Raw genomic sequence first — 21,111 nt, 5'->3', positions numbered from 1 at the left:
ATTAACTTACAAAAGAGACTATTTTAAGAGAGGCGAGGTAAAATGAAATATGAAGCGAAGTGAAAACAGGTAACATCTCTGTAAAGATATAAAGCCTTGGAGAATTATGCAACACCATATTGAGATTGAATAAAAGGGAAAAAGGAGACAGTCAGTCGCCTCTCACCTGGGCTGCCAGGTGTTCCTTGAACTCCAGGATAGCCTGGAAGGCCATCATCACCAGGTAAACCACGTTGACCTTTAAGGCCCACAACGACTGCACCTGATTCTCCCCTTAGTCCTGCTGCACCGGGTCGACCAGGGGCACCTGGGTAACCTTTGTCTCCAGGTTCTCCTCTGGGACTTTCTCCCTGTTGACACCAACCAACACAATCAATATACTGTTGATATACTGGTGATTTGTCATGAAAGGAAATTCACAAAGAGAGGAGACCACTTACCCCATCATCATTTCCCACCTATCTTGTACCAAATGTATAACACTATTGATTATATAAAAGTGGATATTGTCACAACATTGTTTTCACATTGAAGTGTCAATGTTATGGTTGGTTTGGTCAGGAATAGTACGACAACCACTTGGAGTAAAGCTGAGTGTCCCAACCATTTCCATATTATTGTCCATTATTTTCAGCTAACTATTTGAACTGATAAGTCATTACTTTTAGCTATTTATTTCAACTAATTTATCTTTTTACTTTGAGCTACCTGTTTAGAGTTCTATACTCGCTTGCTAACTAGTTTTCACACATTCTGACATAATTGTAACAGGTACATTATTGTTCAGTTATTACCACTGCCTTAATATATGGAGATATTCTTTAAATTAAATCTTAATTAATTTTTATTCAAATTAGTTAAGCTATCGTTCCACGTACCCCCTGGCAAATGCAGAAGTACTCCCCGGGGTACAAGTACCTCTGGTTGGGAATCACTGGATTAAACTACCCAACAGTATATAAAGCAGTTAAAATGATCGCAACCCTAAATATATACAGAACAGAGTAAAATGCATACATACACATTAATGCAGCAGTAATATTTATAAAAAATAATCAAAAATAATATTGAAACACTGACCGGGACTTTTTCTGCTACTTTTTCTGGGTACTTTTACCCATTTACCCCTTTTATACTTCAAGTAAGTTTTGCTGATAATACTTGCATATAGTTCTTTTTTTTAAGTAAGGTTTGAATTCAGGACTTTTATTTGTAGTGAAGTACTAGCACAGTGTGGTATTGCTACTTTTACTTAAGTAAAGGATCTGAATACTTTTTCCTACCGCTGCCCTAATGCACAAAGACACTGAAATGAACAGGATATGACAAGTGTGTTCAATATGAAACTGAATATATATCCATCTGTATATAAATAAGGAGACTCACTGGAGAACCTTGAATCCCAGGGGAACCAGACAAACCACTTGGGCCTGGAGCACCCGGTGCTCCTGGCTCGGCATCTCGCCCGGGATCTCCTGGGTCTCCAGAATGTCCTGAAGTCACCATACACACATGCATTGACGTAATCATTCAATCGTGCATCAACACACACATATAACCACAGATGTGGACACAGTATGCAAACGCACAACAAAGATCACTGTTTGATTTCTGGCCCACTTGTACACCCTGGTGCTGATCTGAAATAAGATGAAATAACAGGTACACTGCACCTTTCTGTGTGGCCACAGTCGTGTCCCCTTTTTGACCTTTTTGGCCTGGCACACCACTAAGTCCAGGGAATCCCTGCAAGATAAAAAAAAATCCTTAGGAAACAGAAACAGCTTAAAAAGACAAAATGAATGAATGAAGATGATATGACTCGTTTATCCTTACAGGTAAGCCTTCTTCTCCTTTGGGACCTGGGTCTCCTACATCACCCTCCTGACCAAACTCTCCTCTCATCCCAGCATCACCAAGGTCACCAGCAGGGCCAGGTGGTCCCCGAGGAGAGTTGGTAACGGTGCATTCACATTCACCATGATCACCTAAATGAACGCACAATGGCACCCACAGGTCAGCAACATCAAGTGTTACTGTGTATATTATGAATTTAACTGATTCTTTACATGGGGCAAATTAAATGGAGGCGTTAATGGAGCCCTTCAGAAAACTGTAACTCTCTGTGTTATTATCCATCATGATGTCAACAATCTTCTTTATCATGAACGGTATGCCTACAGCACCTTTCACTCCTTTAGAGCCTGCACTGCCAGGCCTTCCACTGCCACCGGGAGCCCCCTTGAAGTACTCAGCCCCTAGATGCATACAGAAATTCAGTAAAGGTAAAATGAATAAACAAGAAAAGAAAGATAAAATATTTAAAACTTTAGTGTCACTCACATGTTCCTTTGGGCCCTGGAGGGCCCCTGGCCCCTGGGCGCCCACTTGAGCCTGGGGGTCCTGCACTGACAGCAGGGCGTCCTGGTTCCCCTTGTTGGCCCTTCTCTCCTTGCTCCCCCTTTACACCAAATGGCCCAGTGAAATCAAACACTGGCAGAAGCAAAAGGAAATGAAAAGGATTTTGTTATTTTTAGCATTTAAAATTCATGAACGGATCAGTTTATTAAAAGGTTTAACTTAAATTGGAGAACAGTGTTGAGACTGATTGAAGTTGAGAACTTCAACACTTCATGAGGACTGAGTTTCCATTGCTCACAACTGCTGATGCAGCTATGTTGTGACCATGTTATGATGTGTCTCATGCAAATCTAAATGTTAATTGTAAATGTAAATGTAAAATGTGTATTCTGTCAAAAAAAAAATCAAGATACTGTATGTTGTTTTTATTTTGTAAAGTCACAAAGGGAAATATGAAGACTAATTGATGGTTCGTATAGAAATATCTGCAAAGAACCTCATGTAGGCAAGATATCTGGGTCTTGGTTGTGTTACTTGAATTTTGATAGACTAGTAGAATAATAAGATGGCTGGTCACACTAGCTGTAAACACAACACACACTGTTGTATCTTTTTTGAATCAAGAGTCTAAGGACAGATGGTGTCGTATGTTGTAGATATAGTAATGTACACAGATACATATATAAATATGTTTTAGTATAATGCAACACACCATGGGTGTATTTCAATTATCCTGTGCAATTACCCATCATTTCTGTAAGTGAAAGGTGTATAGCTTCTTGTTTTTATTTATTAGTCAGTCACTCTTTTTCTCTACTTTCACACTTGAGTTGTAGTAACAAGTAACATAACAATCATTATGTCCCTTCATATTATGAGTCTACTTTTGTTAGTACATTTACTACTGTGTCCAGCATCTATTGCATGTCGGTCTGTCCTGGAGGAAGGATCCCTCATCTGTTTTTCTTCTTGAGGTTTTCCCCGCAAGTATTTCTTTTACTTAGTGATTTTGCAATGTATAAATAAAATGACTTTAAAAAAGTATGCAGCAGTACATTGTCTACACTGTGTTCATTCTTTGACAGCTCTTTTGATAAGACTATTTGAGTGGGTGGATGGATCTCTTTGCATAGTTTACAGACCTAGTTGTTGTTCAGAGGCGGGGCGTCCCGGGGGTCCAGGAAAACCTTGGTCTCCAACAGGGCCTCTCTCTCCTTGCGGACCCTGCTCACCAAGAGGACCGGAAGGACCAGCTTATCAAGTCAAAGCAAAATTAAAAGAAACAATTATTAGAATCTGAGCAACAACTTACTTATCATATGCTCACACATCAGTGACACTTCTTCTAACTGCTTTAATTCATTCTTATGTAGCTGTGAAACAGATTATAAATGAAGGATTATAATGAGTTTCTAACTGTTTCCTCATTTGAATTTACTGTAATAACAACAACAACACTTATAGTTCCATTAGTTTAATACTACTGCAAATTAGATTATCTTCCGCTTCTTTGAGTAATAATTGGAAGATTTTTTTCCTCACACTAGTGTTAGAGTTCACTGCCACATTTCTTTTTAAACCTATATGACATGGATCCCTTAACATACCCCCCACTCAATCACTTTTCAGTTATTAATTACTGTCGGTTCAACCTATTGCCAACCTTCACCAAATGGTGTGCTTTGTCCTGCATGATGATAGAAGCTCTTTTGTTCCGAAGGTACACGGAGGGGCGCGCTTTGGATTTTTATAAACCTCATCCGGTACATATTCATTTTGTGTCTCTTGAACACCTGACCTTTAGCTCTGACATATCTGCGCAGTCTGTTTAAAGCTGAACTTCAGTAATATCGCTAATGAATACACTTCACTTCACGTCAGCAACAATGTTGTCAGAGTGCATGTTAACATTAGTCAGGCAGTGGGTATCATCTTAAAACTCTTTCAATTTTCTTTGTGCTGATTATTTGACTGTTATCTGGTGTTAACCAACTTACCTTCTGAAGACCAAGGCCAAGGGGATTGTGATGAAATCAGATCTCCAGGGTCACCTCTGACTCCCTAAAACACAAAATGTAATATTGGTCATAACCCCAATGCTGTTTAAATCATCTTATTCAGACTGTCTGAGGCTATACGTTAAATGATCAGGCTGTACCAGCCTCTCAGCCCTGATGCTTTTGTCTATCACCTATTTGTTCTCACTGTGTCTGTGTGTGGGTATGTTTGTGTGTGGCATCCCTGGCTTCCTCCCTAGGCTCTAATCATCAAATCACCTGTGGCTCCTCCACACACCAGAAGGCTATTCCATAATCAAAACATGCAATATTTAAACACCGGCTCAACACTCATTTCCTTGCCAGGTTATCTGTTTACACTAGTGGTACACATATCATGGCTGCAACTTGAAAACAGTTACATAAATTTTTGCTTTGCTTCTTTGCACTATTCCTGACTCCTGAGCACTCTGTTTTCTGCCGCCTGCCCAGCTCATGGTGCTTTCCTGCCCACTTGAAAAGACTCTCAGCCTGGATTTCATCTCTGCACTTTTTTTGAGTCCGTCAATAAACCCCTGTTTTCTCCTTCTACTCTAGTCCCAGTGTCTGCAGTTGAGTCCTCATTTCCTTCAGTCCGTAACAATATGATGTTGACAAGTGATTGTGTGTTTTTCATGGCTGCAAATTTAAAACTTCGACCCCAATAGCTATTCAGGCTTCTCTGGATGGAGCATCATGCTGTTACTTTTAACATCTTTTACAATTAGAAGTTGAACAGTTTAAGAGTGAAACCGCATGATGGATGCTCCATTATATCTTAAAAAATGTTGAGTTTTCTTTACTGTTTTAAAGAATGACAGTTTGTACGAATACTCATTTTAAGTTAAATATTGAGTGAAATATTCAAACCCTGCATGCCGTTTTGCAACCCTTACATTAAATAGAGATTAGAGCCTGACCGATTGGCCGATATAATCGGTCGATATGAGCTTATTTTATTTAATCGGCATCAGCCGTTTATAACCGCAGACTGTTAAAAAAGAAAACTAGATTCATGTCATGGGTGTTGCATAGTTTGCCCACCAGAGGGCGCGCTGCAGCTGTAAACTATACTGCCTCACCACAAAAACCACAGAAGAAAATCAGCATTGCAATCAGCTTACCGCATTCTACCGCCAGTCTGCAGCATGCAGAAACAGGCAGAGGGCTGTGTTAGAGGTGAGTCAGTCTTTTGTCACGTTAATTACATGACTTAAATAATTATAATAAAAACAGCCACAATCACTTCTCCTCTCATGAAAACATTCATGACTTGCTAACCCTCCCATTTTTCACTGCACTCTCCCAGCTTCCTCACAGCTCACCGCAGTTTAAAGAGGTGGTATTATGATTTTTTTGGCTTTTCCACTCTCCTTTATTGAGTTATATATCTTTTTTTGTGCATGTAACAGGTTTTCAAAGTGAAAAAGCCAAAAGTCCAGGCTAAAGGGAGTTCCCATATCCCACAGACAGCACTGCTCTGAACCACTTGAAACAGCTCGTTTGTAGTCCAGCCCTTCACTTCAGGTCAGGCACGCCATCAAACCAGCTAGTCTGAGCTGAGGCTCTTTAGCTGGACTGGCCTTTGTTTGGTTTTCCATTGTAGAAATGTTGTACCTGCTTCCAGGTACATTTTTTCGTATCACCTCACCTCATCGAGGTTCCAAGCCAGCTGAGGGATACTAAAATGTAGCGTGAAAACAGACTGCTGATTGGTCAGAGAGAATCGTCACTATTCACTGCATCATCATCGCGTGCACCAGACAGAGGCCAGCAACAGAAAGTTTTATATTTTACAGTTTTCGTACGTAATTTCATCACTAAATCCACTTCTGAGAAGTTTTGAGGTGAGAAATCAGCTGTGTAGATTTCGAATATTGACAGTTTTAGGAGAAGTGATGGCGGAACAAAAATGTGCTTGAATATTTTCGGAGTTGAGGAGCTCCGCAAGTGTCTGCGGGGGAAGCCTGCACCAACCCGCGGGAGGAGCGTGTGAGGCCGGCCAGCCGCCCGCTCACAGAGCCCTCTGCTCCCGCCGTCACACAGACCGCTGCAGCAACAACGGCAGAGGAAAACACGACTGGAAGGTTTTCATACTGCTTATCTGTCTTTACATCCTGAGTAATGTTGAAACATTTTAACTTAAAAAAGAGAAAGCTGTGTGGATCGCTGGTGTGTGTGTCGCATTGAACGTTACGTCGCGGCAGTTGTGTGCGGCGTCGCTATGACGACAAGCTACGTACTATCTCTGGTACTATCTGCAATGGAAAACGGAGCAGGGCCGAGTAGAGTCGAGTCTATTGATTTGTGCTATGGTAGCATTTTTCAGCAAGGCAGCATAGATCGTCAGAACACCGGCAACAGTTCAACGTTTAGTCCTAAAAGACGATAAAAAGCTTCAGCTGAGTTTATTGCTTTGATTTAGGGCGATAGGAGGTCAGTCACAGTTCCTTCCACGGTTCCTGATGCCCAGTCAGCATTTACACTCTGACTCACAGGTCAGTTTGGTGAAAACAGTCAGCAAGTTTAACCCTACTTAGATTTTCAATAAAGTGTGAGTTCATGCCAGGCATGTGCTTGAACATTTAATTCAGTCAGATGCAAAGTCAATGTTAAAAAGGTTTAACCCTAACCCTAATTATTATACCACTTGCAGACTTTTACTATCCAGTTAAAGTCTGAGTAACTTCTTCACATGTTGTCCCAGTCACACAGACTTTGGTGTAATGCTGTGTGACACTGAGCAGTGCCATTATATATATTAACTGTATTTGTTGAGGAAGGTCAGATTTCTGTCCCTGTTCACTAACCTCTTTCTTTCTTTTTACATTAGCCTCTCAAATATTAAACAAAATAACCATATAAATGTATCACGTGTGATAATATGTAGTTATATTATGTTGTAACTTTACAGTAATCCATGATAAGGTTTGTACTGGAGTCATTACAAAGGTTACTCTTATAGCAGTTTATAGCTCTCCCACCAACATTTAGTTTCGGTCTCTCTTGTGTCCTTGACGGACAGCATGTAGGCTAGCTTAATTACAGCTGCTGGTTGGTGCCTCTTTACCTGCTCACCCTAATAGCTTTACTCTGTTAACCTGTGACTTTTTCTTTGGTCACGTTCACAGTTATGCAGGTACATTTGTTATCGGAATTTACATGGAAAACGTTTTCCATCCAAGGCATTGGTGTATCAGAGTATCTCCTTTTAATGACCTCTGGTAGGCAGAGCTGTAGTTGTGCAGCTATATAAGTATGTAACTTGTAGCTGTACAGTATAGTGTTGTTTAGTCATTGAGCATCTATTATCTAAAAACTCTTCAATGGGAAAGCATGCAGCCTGTGGATCAAATGTAGACCTAATGATTGTAAGCTAAGGGTACTATTAGCAACCAAAATTTAAATCCACTATCATATTTCACACTCCAGCATGAATAATTCACTGGCACACGCATGTGTTCACAAAGTTCACAGGCCCGCAGTAGATCAAACTGACCCTAGCAGGCCGGTTTATTCCCCATGTAGGTCAGTGATTCCTCTGCCGTGCAAGAGTCAACGGGAAACGGAGTGAGTGGTGCAGCGGAAAGAGAAGTCCAGCCGACAGGGGAGTGAGTTCAGGCTCCCATACTATTGGACAGAATAAATAGATTAAACCTCACACTCTCCTCGAGTCACTCTTTGGGAAGCTTGCCAACGCCGAGACAGAGGAGTAGCAGCACTAACCATAAACAGAAGGCAGAGGGGTGCAGGGCTTGAGCTCGTGTTGTTTACTCCCAATTTCACCAAAACATTTGTAGGACATTTCAGTGTTGCCTTATACTGTTTTCCTACACCAGTGTTTCCATACAAAAATGGAAACTATTTCATAATTTGGAGAAACGATCAAAAAGACCACTGTCTCAGGGCACGCCACAGGCATGAGTCATAACTAACCCCTAACTGTGATGACTAACACATGACTCGCTATGGTCGGATTTCTTGTTTTGTTTGTGGTCTTTACCTTGTGAAGACTATTTTCAGAGAATATAGCATTGTATAACTGCTACTCTGTCACGCTGCAGGGAATGGCATTTACCCTGGAGGAGCGCCTACAACTGGGCATCCACGGCCTGCTGCCCCCCTGCTTCCTCTCCCAGGACGTACAAGTGCTGCGTGTCATGAAGAGCTATGAAACGCGCACCAATCCTCTGGACAAGTGAGAGAACAGACTCATGTTAAGACTCATGTGTTGTTTAAGATAGTCACACTACACAACTTCAAAAGAAATTAGCTCAGCCCACTGAACATGCCTCTTTTTTTAAGACTTGTAAAGCAGCGTCCAGCGGGCTAGTAATTAAGACACATATATAACGACAGAATCCCTGGCTTGATTCTTGCCTTGGCCGTTTGTTGCATCTCATATCTCATCTCTCTCTCTCTCTCTCTCTCTCTCTCTCTCTCTCTCTCTCTCTCTCTCTCTCTCTCTCTCTCTCTCTCTCTCATATTATATTTACTGTCTATATTTACTGTCTAAGGAGTCTAATGAATGCTAAGACAATATTATAATATTGTAAAGTCCTTGAACATCCATGCGTCACACTAGAAAACAAAAACCTGCAGTCATGATAGCAACTCTGTGAGGCTGTAGCTAGGCACAGTGGCATTTTGCACTAAATGCTAACATCAGCATGCCACTATGCGCACAGGTATAATGTTTATGTCTTAGTTTAGTGTGTCAGCATGCTAACATTTACAAGCACAACTGAGGCTGATGGAAATGTCAATAGGTTTGCAGGTATTTAGTCATAAACCAAAGTAATGTATTGGTTCAAATGAAATGTTGATGATCTGATGATGACGCTAGATGAAAAGCTGAGGGGACTAAAGTTATTACAATTCATCATATGGGAACCATGAATGTCTGCACAAAATGCAATTGCAATCCATTCAATAGCTGTCAATTTATTTCAGTCTGGGCTAAAGTAGTGGACTGACCGACATTACATTACATTTATCCATTTGCCTGACGCTTTTATCCACTTACAATTGCTATTTATGTCAGAGATTGCACGCCTCTGGAGCAACTAGTGGTTAAGTGTCTTGCTCAGGGACACAATGGTGGATGTGTCAAAGTGGGAAGTGAACCCGGGTCTCTCACACCAAAGGCATGTGTCTTATCCATTGCGCCATCACCGCCATCCCTAGAGCTAGGGAGAGCAAGAGTCTTTCAGCTCACTAAAACAGAAATTGCGATGTGAGTTTTTGATAGCTTTTTCTGTCTCCGGCTCAGGTACATCCTGCTGATGACGCTGCAGGACAGGAATGAGAAGTTGTTCTACCGTTTGCTGACTTCCAACATCGAGGAGTTCATGCCCATTGTGTACACTCCCACTGTCGGCCTGGCCTGTCAACAGTATGGACTCGCCTTCAGGAGACCTCGGTGAGATTTATCACATCTACACTGTAGCTGTACAGTGCAGTTTCATTCACACGTCACTATTTGCTCAGATATTATTTCATTCTTACATTTGGGTTAACCCTAATATTCTCTATGAAGGACCATGTTTTACACGTTTTGACCCAGGACCAACAAATCATGTATACTTCAGTCTGGTTTCCACAAATTTCACTTAATAAAACTTGCTGAGACTTAAAAGTGGCCTGAGTTCATTAATCCGTCACAAAGATCACTGAGTACTGATTTGGTTTAATCTGAATTGCATTGTGGTTGTCATGCCAAGACAGAGAACAGATTGAATAACTTGTGAACATTTTATTATTTGTCTAATTAACATTAATGTGTCATTGTTGACCCTTTTGTTTACACCATCAGAATCAGAATTTTAAACTTCCTGTCAACACAAACATGGCAGCTCTTTCTCTCGGGGCGTCCTGGCAAGGAGTTAAAGGGATGGTTTGGGAGTTTTTAAATGGGCTGAATGAGGTACTTATCCATAGTCAGTGTATCACCTGCAGTAGATGGCAGTCAATGCGTCCCAAGTTTGGAGAAGCAGAGAGATGTACCAGCACTGAAACTAAGCAACCTACTGCCTCATAAAAGAAGGCTAACAGAAAAATATTTTCTATCTATAATATATATAATTTTTCTGACCTTAATCTGACAGCAACATACAAAAGAGCGATGGTGCTGACAATATAGCTCACAATACGCAAACACTGTGTGTAAGCAGGCAGCACAAATAGCTAAGAGGCCTAAAAGAGCAGCTCCTCAGTGTTTATATACCCCCAGATGGATCGTGATTGGCTGCAGGTCCCCAGATTCAGCAGCCAATAGCATGAAGGAGGAGGGGGGCTGAGGCTAACAGAGCCTGAGGAGCAACAGAGCACATTTTAATGTATTTTATCAGTTACACTTTCACCTGTGGGGGAATGCAACAATACTGCTGCCTTATAAGGGAAACCTACTTGTTTACAGAGGACTCTTCATCACCATCCATGATAGAGGCCACATCTCCACCTTGCTGAACTCCTGGCCTGAAGAAGACATAAAGGTACACACACACACACACACACACAGCTACTTACTACTGAGAAATGAATATCCTATATGTTGCTGATGTGTGTTCTCTGTGTAGGCCATCGTGGTGACGGACGGGGAGCGCATCCTCGGCCTGGGTGACCTGGGAAGTTATGGTATGGGCATTCCTGTCGGGAAGCTGGCGCTCTACACAGCCTGTGGTGGTGTTCAACCACAGCAGTGTCTCCCCGTGCTGCTGGACGTCGGCACTAACAACCAGGTGTGTGTGATCAAGAGCTGCGGGAAGGCTGTAGTGAAGGTTTAATGAGCACTTCATGTTAGTTGTTAGTTTAGAGAATTGATTGACTGAAGGATTTTTTGACCAGGCGCTGCTCAATGACCCCCTGTACATTGGCGTGAAGCACAAGAGAATCAGAGGGAAGGAGTACGACGAGCTGATTGACGAGTTCATGCAGGCAGTGACCGACAAGTGAGTGGAAACACAACAAAAGACCAACGAGTGTTCGAGGGATCCTGATGTCTGACTGGTAGCTCTATCGTCCCGCAGGTATGGGATGAACTGCCTGATACAGTTTGAGGATTTTGCCAACAGCAACGCCTTCCGCATCCTCAACAAATACAGGAATCGATACTGTACCTTCAACGACGATATCCAAGGTACTTAAACTCCATATTGCTTCATCAGACAGCAGGGGAGATAACTGCTGCTTTTTACATACTATATTTATGGAATTTATTTCGTATTAAATTAGAACAATCAAGAAACTTTCGCCTCCCACAGCCCAGAAATACCACATTCTTAGAAGGAAGAGAACATAAGTAAACATAAGATTAAAATTTTGAGAGAAAAAAAAGAAGTAAAACATTTTTTTTAGATCTCAGACACACAGAGCAAACAGAGTATTTTATAATCTCTTATCTATCCATCCTATTTCCCACTAGCTAAAGCCACAAATGACTCCCACTAAGAGTAAGAGTAAGTGAGCCTTGAATTTGAACATCAGTAATGGTACCAACCTGTGTTTGATCATAGATACACAGTTCATTCTGTTAGGAAATTTAAAAAAGGAGCCTTTATATTAACTTTTAATGTTTAGGTTTCTTAGTAGAATTTAGTTAACGCTTAAATGCTATAGAGAAGTTAAATCAATCAAAAGTGTAGAACATCAGGAAGGTCACTTCATTCCTGAGGCTTTGTCCATGTTTATTGCACTTTCTGAGCACAATGTAGTGAAAAAGATTGAGATGAAAGGAAATTTACTTGTTGTATATTTCTAAAAGAAAAATTCAACAAATGACAAAATTAAATTTTCTAAATGGATCCATTTAACCTCTGAAATAACCTGTATCGTCACGATGCAGTCTTTGTGCAAATGTCATTCAGTTTGTGTTTGAATTTCCGACACCAGTGGTTCCCAAAAGTGGTCTGGGGATAAATTTGAGGGCTCCTGAGATGATTAATAGAAAATGGAAGCAGATAAACTGTGAAACACAACAAAACTATATACACTGAAATCAATGCTTTTTTCTGATTTATTTTATGTCTTCAGGCCTCCATGTATTTACATAAAACAACGGGAAACATTTGATTGAACTGGTTACAACTGGCAGACACATGCAACCAGTGAACAGGGAGGTCACAAGTAGACATTTCTTTACCTTAAAGGATCACAAGCCAAACAACTGAAAACCACATATCTAAATTACAGTGCTCCCATTTTAAACCTGCTAATTTCATTGAATTATCGCAGTTCTCACAAGAGTTTTCTTTTTCTTTCAGGCACGGCCTCAGTAGCTGTTGCTGGGATCTTAGGCGCTCTGAAGATCACCAAGAACAAACTCTTAGACCACACCTTTGTGTTCCAGGGGGCGGGCGAGGTGAGAGGATTTGCTCACTAGGATTTTATTCTGTTTTGAATTAAAAACAACTGTCCGTAATCCCTAAGAGATTAGACTGGGCCTCAACTCTGATGACACAGGAAGGAAGGAAACTGTGATGTAGATGGAGAATGATCCTCATTGTCCTTTTTTTTTTTTTTCATTCTTCTCCCCAGGCTGCTCTGGGTATTGCTCACCTGCTTATAATGGCCATGGCCAAAGAGGGATTAACTAAAGAAGAAGCTGCAAAGAGAATCTGGATGGTTGACTCAAAAGGTCTCATTGTGAAGGTAATGTGTGTGTTTCAGTCGTCCCAGATATCCCCATGATTTTAAATCACCAAACAGCACCATATGAAGTTAAGACATTTTACACAAATTTAGGGAAGAGGCAATCTGAATCACGAGAAGCTGGAGTTTGCTCATGAGCATCCGCACCTGAAGACCTTGGAGGAGGTGGTGAACACCATCAAACCCACCGCAATCATAGGTGAGTCCACCTGCACGGTCACTGCAGTAAAGTGTACGTTCAATCATCCTGAAATATCCCTCAAAGAACATTTAACCCTTATTGTTTGTTTCATCCATCTGTGGTTCAGTCATTCCTGATCAGTTGTGGGAAAACAGAGAAGTCTATTAAAGGTGACCCCTCTCTCCCCCTCCAGCTTTGTTAAGAGCAATTATAACAACTTTATAATTAATTTGCTATAAATCAAATAATTCACTCTGTTAATTTAATCTAATGCCTTAAAGATTTTAGATGTGAATGCTGTAAATTTATACACCACCTGTATGATGAGCGGGAAGATATTTTTCAGACTGTTTAATAGTGTTTAATACTCACCATTGTGAGAACGTAACAGCACTGGTTCATGCTAACATCTTCTGTGCTTTAAGATTAAAGAGGAAATGATTGGAAATTAATTAAAAATAGAAGCGGATCCATAGTTGCCAGGTTAAAAACTTACAATTTGGAGATTGTAATTTGTTGCTTGACCCATGTGGTCTGAATCCTTAAAATATCAACTCCAATTGAAATTTAAGTCATTTCGGTTCTGTATCTGTGCAACATCTGATGGATTCTCCCTCTGCTCGGTTTCCTGAACATGAAGGGGTGGCTGCTATTGCAGGAGCGTTCACTGAGAAGATTATCAAAGACATGGCATCCTTCAATGAGAGGCCAATCATCTTTGCCCTGAGCAATCCTACCAGCAAGGCGGAGTGCACAGCAGAGCAGTGCTACAAGCTCACGGAGGTAATAATCACTACAATAAGGTATTTAGAATAGAAAAGTTCCAGGTAAAAGGTGTGTGTGTGCGTGCGTGCGTGCTTGCGTGCGTGCGTTTCAGACATAGCAAAAACCGCTAAATGTATCCTACCTCATACAAACAAATTTATACATACATTGAAATTTTTTAAATGTTTTGAAATTATTTTGCTTTTTCCAAGGTTGTACTCATACATCGTGTGCTGACTTTTATGGCACATTACTTCCCCAAAACTTGTAACTTGATTATAGTTCATTTCATTTGGTAAATATGGCCAGACTTTGAGGTGGGTTTGCACACCAGTTTTATACATCAGCGGATCATCAGGATATTTGATAGCAAGGCCTAGTCAGCAACTGACCAGAGATTTCGAGGCTCAATAAGAATTTAACACTTGTGTTGTAAAAAACTGAACTAGTAATGAAGCCTTATGCAGCTTTGGAGCTTTCTGTCTATTTGAGCTGAAAAAGATTTGAAGCTTTGGGGCTTCAGACTCAGCAAACACAGCGACATCTGATGGCTTGTAAAACTTATAGCACCGTAACGCCTCACTGATATTATAGTCTCGTGTGTACAAAAAAAAGTCCAAGAAGCCTGCACCTTAAGTGCTGCATTAAATATAGATGTTGATGTGCAATTACCGATATTGTAGTAAAAGAATTATGCATTGTCGAAAAATCCTTGCTAAAAAATATTTTTGCTTACACAAAACATGATATACCTTTTTGGTGTAGTTTAGTGCCACTGTGGGCTCATGTTTTTAAACTTCACAGTTTATATATTGTTCTCATTATTCTCATACTTCTACTTTTCATCATAACAATTGCATGTAAAAACTAAACTCAGCATGGACACATGGTTAGCTTTCATGATCAGCTGTAGCCACTGTCCTGTAAATTGGTATAACAGCTTTTCTCGTCTGCAGAACTTCCCAGTAGACTTTTGCATTACTGGCCCCTGCAGGCACAGAAATGTTGCTCCACAGCACCCGAGTGGTAAAAAAAATCTCCACAGTTGAATCAAACCAACAAACAAAAAGAAACATTCCTTTCTGTTATCTTTACAGAAGGGACTCGCAGTTTCTCTTACATGTTTTCTCTCTATCCTCCTCTTCCTCTCTGTTGTCAGGGCCGGGGCATCTTTGCTAGCGGAAGTCCGTTTGACAAGGTGACGCTGGCTGATGGACGCACCTTCCACCCCGGCCAGGGAAACAACGCCTACGTCTTCCCTGGAGTTGCTTTGGGTGTCATTGCCTGTGGAGTGCGCCACATATCTGATGACGTCTTCCTCACCACAGCAGAGGTATTGTCTTCACTTACCACATATTAATGATACATTAACATGTATTTTTGATTTTATTTATGATAAAAAATACTGTTTGTTTTGTAAAATGGTAATGAAGGGTAAAGTTCAATCAACCATTATAGTATTTTAATGTCTCATCGCTGTCTCAGTCTGTTCTGCGCTTTGTTTCTTCTCCAGGCAATAGCTGACATGGTAACAGAGGAGCACCTGGCTGAGGGAAGACTCTATCCTCCCCTCAACACCATAAGAGAGGTGTCGTTCAAGATCGCAGTGAAGGTGGGTGATCTTTCCTCACAGCGAGATATGTAACCTCAGTCATTAGTTTCATATACACTGCTCAAAAAAATAAAGGGAACACTTAAACAACACAATGTAACTTCAAGTCAATCACACTCCTGTGAAATCAAACTGTCCACTTAGGAAGCAACACTGATTGACAATCAATTTCACATGCTGTTGTACAAATGGAATAGACAACAGGTGGAAATTATAGGCAATTAGCAAGACACCCCAAATAAATGAGTGGTTCTGCAGGTGGGGACCACAGACCACTTCTCAGTTCTTATGCTTCCTGGCTGATGTTTTGGTCACTTTTGAATGCTGGCGGTGCTTTCACTCTAGTGGTAGCATGAGACGGAGTCTACAACCCACACAAGTGGCTCAGGTAGTGCAGCTCATCCAGGATGGCACATCAATGCGAGCTGTGACAAGAAGCTTTGCTGTGTCTGTCAGCGTAGTGTCCAGAGCATGGAGGCGCTACCAGGAGACAGGCCAGTACATCAGGAGACGTAGAGGAGGCCGTAGGAGGGCAACAACCCAGCAGCAGGACCACTACCTCCGCCTATGTGCAAGGAGGAGCAGGAGGAGCACTGCCAGAGCCCTGCAAAATGACCTCCAGTAGGCCACAAATGTGCATGTGTCTGCTCAAACGGTCAGAAACAGACTCCATGAGGGTGGTATGAGCGCCCGACATCCACAGTTGGGGGTTGTGGTTACAGCCCAACACCGTGCAGGACGTTTGCCATTTGCCAGAGAACACCAAGATTGGCAAATTCGCCACTGGCGCCCTGTGCTCTTCACAGATGAAAGCAGATTCACACTGAGCACATGTGACAGACGTGAGAGAGTCTGGAGACGCCATAGAGAACGTTCTGCTGCCTGCAACATCCTCCAGCACGACCGGTTTGGTGTGGGGTGGCATTTCTTTGGGGGGCCGCACAGCCCTCCATGTGCTCGCCAGAGGTAGCCTGACTGCCATTAGGTACCGAGATGAGATCCTCAGACCCCTTGTGAGACCATATGCTGGTGCGGTTGGCCCTGGGTTCCTCCCTAATGCAAGGCAATGCTAGACCTCATGTGACTGGAGTGTGTCAGCGATTCCTGCAAGAGGAAGGCATTGATGCTATGGACTGGCCCGCCCGTTCCCCTGACCTGAATCCAATTGAGCACATATGGGACATCATGTCTCGCTCCATCCAGCAACACCACGTTGAGGCCACACACACTACTGAGCCTCATTTTGACTTGTTTTAAGGACATTACATCAAAGTTGGATCGGCCTGTAGTGTGGTTTTCCACTTTGATTTTGAGTGTGACTCCAAATCCAGACCTCCATGGGTTGATAGATTTGATTTCCATTGATCATTTTTGTGTGATTTCGTTGTCAGCACATTCAACTATGTAAAGAAAGGAGTATTTAATGAGATTATTTCATTCATTCAGATCTAGGATGTGTTATTTTAGTGTTGCCTTTATCTTTTTGAGCAGTGTATATATGGAGGTATATTGTAGCTTGATAATTTGCATGTGGAGCTAAGATCAACTAGATCTTATAAATTATGTCTCTTAAAGTGTAGCTGTTTGTATTTACATAAAATAAATGTCTCAACAGTGATGCCTCCAGCTAGAATTGAGTTTCGTTCAATGTGTTTTTCTTCTCATTTATGTATTTTTACTCCTAAATTAAATTTGATGTAGATAAAGATCTGCTTAAACATATTAAAGATGATTTGTCGTTTAAAGAGATTCTATTAATTGCATTTTGCAGTCCATGAGGAAACATTTTAATTCAAACTTTGTTAAAACCACTGAAAACTTTCATTCTTAAAAGCAACATTAAAGGGGCTATATGTAATCACTTTTACTTCCTTATTGTCAATAGGCTGTAGCCTCACTTAGAAATGAAGCACACGCCTGCTTTCTCTGTTGCTTGGAACGGCCACTGTTCTGCTTTTACATCAGAAACGCTGACGCAGAGCAGTTGCTAATGTTATCCGGTGCATTGCAAAATATAATATATAACGTTATTGCTTTCCAAATTACTTTACCAGTTAACGCGATCCACATTAGTATCCTGTGTTCCACCGGTATTATGTCAAAGTGCTTATTTTAGCCCACAACAAATGATGTAACGGTACAAAGCAAATGTGGAGCGATTTGTTTATACTAGCCTTGATGCAAGGCAGGGGCAGCCAGCTACTTTATCACAGATCTGCCACTGTTTGCTTCATAGAATTCAATATAGATTTACTGTGGTTTTACCGATACTCAGGTACACAGCTTCTCCACCGTCACTGACTAACGTGACCCACATAATATACGATACTGCAACAAAATGCCGTAGGACAACAATACAGAGGAAGACCCATTCACTACAGTAATGTTACTTGCAGTCTGCAGTGTTATAAAGTGTGTCAGCAACCTCGTTATAATATTCAGTCCAGCTCACTAACCGCTTCATCATCGTCCAATACATTTAGCTGTGCTCACATTGCTGAGCCTCCAGTGAAAGATACAAAAACAGTAAAAGAGCCTGAACATGTTTGGAGAAAAGCCACAGTCGGCATGCCAGGGTTTCCGCATTTATTGCGGGATCTCTGTATGAAAGCAGTTGTGTTTCGGATTATGCTCGCTCATGAGTTCAAGTGAGCACGCGTACAAGCAGACACCTGGTTGAAATCTTAAAACCACACCACAAGTGGCTGCTGAAAACTACATAATGCCCCTTTAAATATTCATAAGTAACAGTCAGATATCTTTACATAGTTGAACGTTCACAAACTCAGATGTGTGGATGTGGTTTGATCGATTTAATTGAAAGCAAACAAACAGCATAGTCATCAAGTTCTGATTCAGTTGTTGCTAAATCCTGATTGGTGCACATAATTACGTGACATTAACTTTTTCTATATTAGCCCCACCCACTTTAAACAAGTGAGAAGAGCACAGAGAAAAAAAAACTCTCCTGTGAACAAACCAAAAACTGTCTGGACTTTGCCAGAAAACTTTGTGCTCATGTAGGATCCCACCACTTATAGTAAGCAGCTGGTTGACAAAATAAGTTTCCAGGGCTGAGCGTATCAAACTGTGTGAACCTTGTATGGTCAGCTCAGTGTTATTGTTCACTTCTCCAAATGTGTATTCTTCACTTCCTGTTTCCTTCTCTGCCAGATTGTCAACTATGCATACAAGAACAATATCGCTTCGCTGTACCCCGAGCCTAAAGACAAGGAGGCGTTTGTCTTGTCTCACATCTACAGCCCTGATTACGACTCCTTCATTCAGGACACATACAGCTGGCCACAAGAGGCCATGAAAGTCCAGGACGTGTGATCCTGACCACCTCTCTCTCTTTCTCACTTATCTCAATATGCTGCCGTGGCGTTGCGTTCAATTTCTGCATTGTCTCCGTTCAGAAATTTTGACAATGATTCTCTCCTTTTAGCTTTTGTTTGTTTGTTTCTTTCCTTTGTAGACATTAGTAAATCTCTGCTGCCCTCCCAGATGGACAGTGGTCATTATATATTTAAATTTGCCAAATAAATATTCTCTATTAGTGATAGACCGATTGGCCGATTAATCCAGCCGATATCTGCCAATTTGAAATATTTTCTTCGACTGATTCAGATAAAATTGTCATCTAAAACAGCATGTTACTGGCTAAGATAATCATATATATCGGATTGTACTCTGCATGGAAAAATTATACATGACTTTTCTTTGTTTTGATATTGGCGCTATATATATCGACCATGGGTCTCTAAATATCCTCATCGGCAATTGAAAAACACATATCGGTCGACCGCTATTCTCTGTGATTCTCTATGACTAAAGTTTTGAAATGTCAAGTGCAAGTTGTCTTTTTGTTCCTCTTTCAGTGCAGTACTTTATATTTTATCAATTTTCTGTACTTGATTAAGGTCTGACTGAGTGAAATATTCTATAGCCGCACAACAGCATATCAAATATCACAAGTACGATCTTACTTAACTATAACTACAATTAAACAACACTCCTTTCACTAGATTTTCGAGCTAAGATGTAGTATTCAGCACATGCGGTCCTCTGTTTTTTGTTTTCTTTGAGAGACGAATCAGAGCTGGTGCATAGAAGACAAAAAGCAGTGGCTCACAGTAATGCACAATGCTTTCTCTTGTCTTGACAAAAGTGAACAGAGGTAAAAAGATAAACATTTCACAGAAACTCTCAGTGCCTCTTACTGTGAGACCTCAGGACGTCACTGCTCCATATAATGAGTTTAAACTCTAGATTTGTTTGGTGGGTAGCTGAGATTGTTGTAGGAGCCACATCCGGCTCATCCCTGTAGCTGCTTCTTCATATTTTACACTCCTGTCAGTCTGCATGCATGTTTTAACCTTCACACAGGATTGAAAACGCTCCTGAATCTGCTTACCCTGTGAGAATCTGTCATTCGTGATGGGAGGCACTGCTGTTTTGTTTTTTAATGTGTTAAGAGAAGGGATTGTTGGAGATTCAGTGTCACCATCCGGATGTTTTTATATACAATAGGTGTGTTGTCCTTTATTTTTGTACAGGGCTCTGCCTGTTGTTGTATTCTTGCCAAAGCTACTGATGAACTGTGTCTTTTACTCCTATAGGTCATGATGCAAGCTTTAGTACTGACAGATATGTATGCTTGAATTTTTCAAAGGGAACATGAAACTTTGTAAATAAAATTCTTAACAAAATATGAGTGATTTTGGGTGGTTCCTGCATCCTGATAGCTGCATAAATAGTCCAGTGGTTACTGCCAGGGTGTACAAATAAATTTTACCTTCCCTGTCTAATCGTGAATTACATGGTTTGCTTGGGACGTGCTGCTCCCTGCTGGTAGACCCATGAAATGTTTTATTATTTAAAATGTGTTGGGTATGGCCTGAAAGTACTATATGATTCAATCTCTTTTTTTTCCTGACCCTGGTCTGACATGAAGCAGAACAAAATCAGGAAGCAGCTATAATAACTTTTATTTTGAGAATTCAACCAGCATCAACCTTTCCTGTTAGTTGTGCCTCAGTTCGGTCTTGTTCATCAAAGATTTCCTCTTCTTGCTCTTAAAATCTTGGAATCTCAAAATCAATGTCAAGTCACACTTTTTTATGTGTGACTTGACATGTCAAAACAGTAAACACAAAAGATTCCCACTCAGAAAACCCTCATTTACTTTCAGTAAACTGCTGCAGGTCTGCTCAGTACACATACTTTTATGTACTGCAGTCCTGATGTTGTGATTCATGGTTTGAGCGTGGCCCCTTAGTTACAATCACAGACTGGTTACAGCAAGGGAGACCTTAACCCTCTCATGCATGTCCATTTTGGGGTAATATATCATGGTTATGTACTCCAAGTAATTTGAGGACAGTGTCAGTAGCAACATTGTAACAGTGGTTACGCTCTTGTTTTCCAAATATTTATTGCTTGATGACCTCATCAATCCAAGATGGCGGATTATGATGCCATGTACTAAATGCCTCAGGCATATC

At 41.0% G+C, this 21,111-nt stretch overlaps 2 protein-coding genes across 2 annotated transcripts in view; one reads left to right on the top strand and one right to left on the bottom strand.

The window, feature by feature from the left end:
* The window catches only part of col4a2 (collagen, type IV, alpha 2), a 105,668-nt gene that overhangs the window by 12,402 nt on the left and 72,155 nt on the right, over nucleotides 1-21,111 (bottom strand). Inside the window, exons 16-23 of the mRNA XM_046054527.1 lie at nucleotides 4,359-4,422; nucleotides 3,504-3,614; nucleotides 2,344-2,493; nucleotides 2,187-2,258; nucleotides 1,837-1,988; nucleotides 1,674-1,746; nucleotides 1,387-1,493; nucleotides 167-350 (exon numbers count right to left, since the gene is read on the bottom strand). Coding sequence (XP_045910483.1) covers nucleotides 167-350; nucleotides 1,387-1,493; nucleotides 1,674-1,746; nucleotides 1,837-1,988; nucleotides 2,187-2,258; nucleotides 2,344-2,493; nucleotides 3,504-3,614; nucleotides 4,359-4,422 — 913 coding nt within the window. The remainder of the gene's footprint in view (nucleotides 1-166; nucleotides 351-1,386; nucleotides 1,494-1,673; nucleotides 1,747-1,836; nucleotides 1,989-2,186; nucleotides 2,259-2,343; nucleotides 2,494-3,503; nucleotides 3,615-4,358; nucleotides 4,423-21,111) is intronic.
* Nucleotides 8,435-20,316, top strand: me3 (malic enzyme 3, NADP(+)-dependent, mitochondrial). The gene is made up of 13 exons (XM_046053520.1): nucleotides 8,435-8,595; nucleotides 9,670-9,819; nucleotides 10,816-10,891; nucleotides 10,976-11,137; nucleotides 11,244-11,347; nucleotides 11,426-11,535; nucleotides 12,659-12,756; nucleotides 12,933-13,046; nucleotides 13,140-13,245; nucleotides 13,868-14,010; nucleotides 15,152-15,325; nucleotides 15,506-15,604; nucleotides 18,779-20,316. The coding sequence occupies exons 1-13, from the start codon at nucleotides 8,465-8,467 to the stop codon at nucleotides 18,938-18,940; spliced, it is 1,629 nt and encodes a 542-aa protein (XP_045909476.1). The 5' UTR covers nucleotides 8,435-8,464; the 3' UTR covers nucleotides 18,941-20,316.

This window comes from Micropterus dolomieu, linkage group LG07 (assembly GCF_021292245.1).
Source record: "Micropterus dolomieu isolate WLL.071019.BEF.003 ecotype Adirondacks linkage group LG07, ASM2129224v1, whole genome shotgun sequence".
Lineage (NCBI taxonomy): Eukaryota > Metazoa > Chordata > Actinopteri > Centrarchiformes > Centrarchidae > Micropterus > Micropterus dolomieu.
This window is presented reverse-complemented; position numbering and strand designations above follow the sequence as displayed.